Here is a 3,971-nt window from a genome sequence, read left to right as displayed (position 1 = left end):
GGGGTATATTACAGTAAATGTGATGGGTATTTACCCCTGAGGGGCAGAAGTATGGCTCTCCATAGCTTTTAGTGCTGAATACTCCTCTCCTCTTCTCTTCTCCTCCTCTTCTACTTTGCTCTTCTGTTATCCTTCTCTTCTCCTCTCCTCTTCTATTCTCCTCCTCTTCTCCTCTCCTCCTCTATTCTCCTCCTCTTCTGTTCTTCTCCTCTGTCTCCTCTTCCTCTCCTCCTCCTCCTCCTCTTTCTTCTGTTCTTCCTCTCCTCCTTCTCGTTTTCTTTTCTCTCCGCTGGTGTCCTCACACTGAAGACTGGTCCCACACCTACACACACACAAACACACATATTGAAAGTTATGAAAACACCTATACAGATGTAATGCACGTTTAGGCTATATAATTTAAAAAATATATATATGAACACATAAACTGTTGGGGTATATATATCTATCATCAGAACACAATAAATCATAAACACACACACACAAACACACACAAACATAAACGAGGCGTGTGTGTGTGTAGTAAACTGGGTGTGTGTGTGTGTCTAAGCCAGGGGTGTCAAACTCAAATTGGCCGAGGGCCTAAATCAAAATCTGGAATGAAGACGCAGGCCAAACTCAATATATAGTTTTTACAAAAATGGAATGAAATTGTTCATGTTTAAACAGATTACCATCATAGTTCAAATGTGCCTGAACATGTTCTGTTGCATATGAGTGTGAACTGCATGTTTCACTGGCCTGGGCCCACTCGTATTCCTGTGATATACACATTTTCATGTTCAAATCTTAATACTACTGGTGTATGATGACCAAGTGTAATGCACATTTGAAATGATCTCGGGGACCAAATAAAATGGCTCGGCGGGCCAAATTTGGTCCCCAGGCCTGAGTTTGACATCCCTGGTCTAAGCTAACTGACTACCTGTTGCTATGGGACAGCCTTGTGTGTATGTTAGCCATGGCACTGTATACCATGACACACACACACACACACACACACACACACACACACACACACACACACACACACACACACACACCTAGCCTCCTACACACACCTACACCCCCCTACCTTGTTGACAGGTGTGAGTTGCGTGCGTACTGAGCTAGCAGCATGTAGCCGTGTACACACACACACACACACACACACACACACACCTAGCCACAAACTCCTCTCCACCCCCCTACACACACACACTCCTACCTTGTTGACGGGTGTGAGTTGGGTGCGTACGGAGCTGGCATATAAGCCTATACACACACACACACCTCTCCACCCCCCTACCTTGTTGACGGGTGTGAGTTGGGTGCGTACGGAGCTGGCCGCGTGTAGCCGAGTGCTTGGGGGTCTCTCCTCGAAGCGTGCGGGGGACCTCTCGCGCCGCACACACACCCCGTCCATCACACACACCCCCTCCAGTGCGCGGCCCGGCGACTTCTCGCGCTCCAGGGGCCTCGCGGGGGACTTGTCACGACGGAACTCCGTGCGGCCCTCGCGGTAGCGATGCGGGGTACTGGGCTCACGGTGGAGACCCCCTCCCCCTCCTCCTCCACCTCCGCCTGGAGATAAGACAAGAGTTATCTGGTGTGTGTGTGTGTGTGTGTGTGTGTGTGTGTGTGTGTGTGTGTGTGTGTGTGTGTGTGTGTCTGTGTGTGTGTGTGTGTGTGTGTGTGTGTGTGTGTGTGTGTGTGTGTATGTGTGTGTATGCGTGTGTGTGTGTGTGTGTGTGTGTGTGTGTGTGTGTGTGTGTGTGTGTGTGTGTGTGTGTGTGTGTGTGTGTGTGTGTGTGTGTGTGTGTGTGCGTGCGGCCCTGCTGGTAGTGGTGCGGGGTGCTGGGCTCACTGTGGAGAGAAGAGAGGAGAGGAGGGCAGAGCTATTTGGAATGTGTGTGTGTGTGTGTGTGTGTGGGTGGGTGGGAGTGTGCGCGTGCATGCGTGCTTGCATGCATGTGTGCACCTCTGTTTTGTTGGTCCTGATGTGAGACGTTTGCAGGTGTCTGTGTATGTGTGCGTGTGTGCATGAGTGCATGCGTGTGTGTGTCTATATGTGTGTGTGTGTGTGTGTGTGTGTGTGTGTGTGTGTGTGTGTGTGTGTGTGTGTGTGTGTGTGTGTGTGTGTGTGTGTGTGTGTGTGTGTGTGTGTGTGTGTGTGTGTGTGAGTAACGAACCGGGGTCCTCGCGGTAGCGGTGCGGGGTACTCAGCTCACAATGAAGACCCTCTCCTCCTGCAGAAAGGGGGATACAGTTAAATAGAGAGAGAGAGATGTAGAGAAAGGGGGATACAGTTAAATAGAGAGAGAGAGAGATGTGAAGAAAGAGGGATACAGTTAAATAGAGAGAGAGAGAGAGAGAGAGAGAGAGATGTAGAGAAAGGGAGATACAGTTAAATAGAGAGAGAGAGAGATGTAGAGAAAGGGAGATAGTTAAATAGAGAGAGAGAGATATGTAGAGATACGCTGTGTGTGTATGTGTGTGCGTGCGTGTGTGAGTGTCTGTGTGCTTGCATGCATGCATGCACCTCCGTCCTGGCTGGGTGGTCCTGATGTGAGGAGTTTGCAGGTGTTTGTGTGTGTGTGTGTGTGTGTGTGTGTGTGTGTGTGTGTGTGTGTGTGTGTGTGTGTGTGTGTGTGTGTGTGTGTGTGTGTGTGTGTGTGTGAGTGAGTGAGTGAGTGAGTGAGTGAGTGAGTGAGTGAGTGAGTGAGTGAGTGAGTGAGTGAGTGAGTGAGTGAGTGAGTGTGTGTGTGTGTGTGTGTGTGTGTGTGTGTGTGTGTGTGTGTGTGTGTGTTATATACAGTACCTCCGTCCTGGCTGGGGGGTCCTGATGTGAGGCGTTTGGAGATGTGTTCTGTGTAGGTGGGGGGTCCTCTCTGTTTACTGGGGCTGGTGCTGTTATGCTCATAGAACAGGCCCTCCACATCCGTACTGTCAGCTGACTCCAGCCTGCAAAACAATATATTATTATCATTATCATTATAATTATTATTATTATTATTATTATTATTATTATTATTATTATTATTATTATTATTATTACTATTATGATAGGCCCTCAACATCTATAATGTCCGCAGACTCCAGCCTAGAGAGATAAAATATTACTATGATTGTTATTATTATTATTATTATTATTATTATTATTATTATTATTATTATTATTATTATTATTATTATTATTATTATTATTATTATTACTATTATAGACCCTCTACGTCTGTACTGTCAGCAGACTCCAGCCTGACCAGGGGGCAGAAACATTATTATTAGTAGTAGTAGTAGTTCCGTTTCCGGAATGAAGGCGCGTGGACGCTGGCGTGTTTAGCAGCCGCTGCTCACTGTTAAGCTTCACCGGCTTGCGGCCACTACAACACCCAGCAGTCCAGCACAGCTCCTCCTGTCCGCACCGGCGTCTCCGCGGACCCCGCCATGGCGTTCTACTACAACCTGCCGCCCCAGTCAGCATGTCCGCGGCTCCGTCTGTGGCATTTCTCAGCTGTGACTTCACCTGCTTGTTCGGCTACCTCCCTCAGCCGTACTCGCGGCCGTGATGGGGTTCTTTGGATCGTTGTATTCCCTTGTAGAACTAATTCCATCTCTGCCCTCATCGTCTGCTAAACCTTTCCACAACACCTACAGCCCCATATCAATGGACCTAAAACCATCCACTCCGTCTACTTATTGTTGTACTTTTGTTGTGTCCCTGTTTGTCTTGTGTTCGAAATGTGTTTGTTTTTATGTTCTATCTCTGTAAAGCGTCTTGGAGTGTCTTGAAAAGCGTTATATAAAATAAATACATTATTATTATTATTATTGTAATAGAAAAGGCCCTCCACATTATCAACAACACCATATTTAAGTACTTTTGTGGTGTAATTACAACACTAGCACATGGCATTACATAGCTGTTACACCATTTACTCCATTGCACCTGATAAGATAGATAGACTGTGTTGTTACTGAAAAACACTGAA

The 3,971-nt window shown here is 47.0% G+C and overlaps 1 protein-coding gene across 1 annotated transcript in view; it reads right to left on the bottom strand.

Annotated features, from left to right (window-relative positions):
- Positions 1–269: 269 nt before the first annotated feature.
- Positions 270–3,971, bottom strand: part of LOC134444243 (citron Rho-interacting kinase) — a 105,396-nt gene continuing 101,694 nt past the window's right edge. Inside the window, exons 38-40 of the mRNA XM_063193608.1 lie at positions 2,801–2,889; positions 1,289–1,539; positions 270–322 (exon numbers count right to left, since the gene is read on the bottom strand). Coding sequence (XP_063049678.1) covers positions 299–322; positions 1,289–1,539; positions 2,801–2,889 — 364 coding nt within the window. The 3' untranslated portion in view covers positions 270–298. The remainder of the gene's footprint in view (positions 323–1,288; positions 1,540–2,800; positions 2,890–3,971) is intronic.

This window comes from Engraulis encrasicolus, unplaced genomic scaffold (assembly GCF_034702125.1).
Source record: "Engraulis encrasicolus isolate BLACKSEA-1 unplaced genomic scaffold, IST_EnEncr_1.0 scaffold_47_np1212, whole genome shotgun sequence".
Lineage (NCBI taxonomy): Eukaryota > Metazoa > Chordata > Actinopteri > Clupeiformes > Engraulidae > Engraulis > Engraulis encrasicolus.
This window is presented reverse-complemented; position numbering and strand designations above follow the sequence as displayed.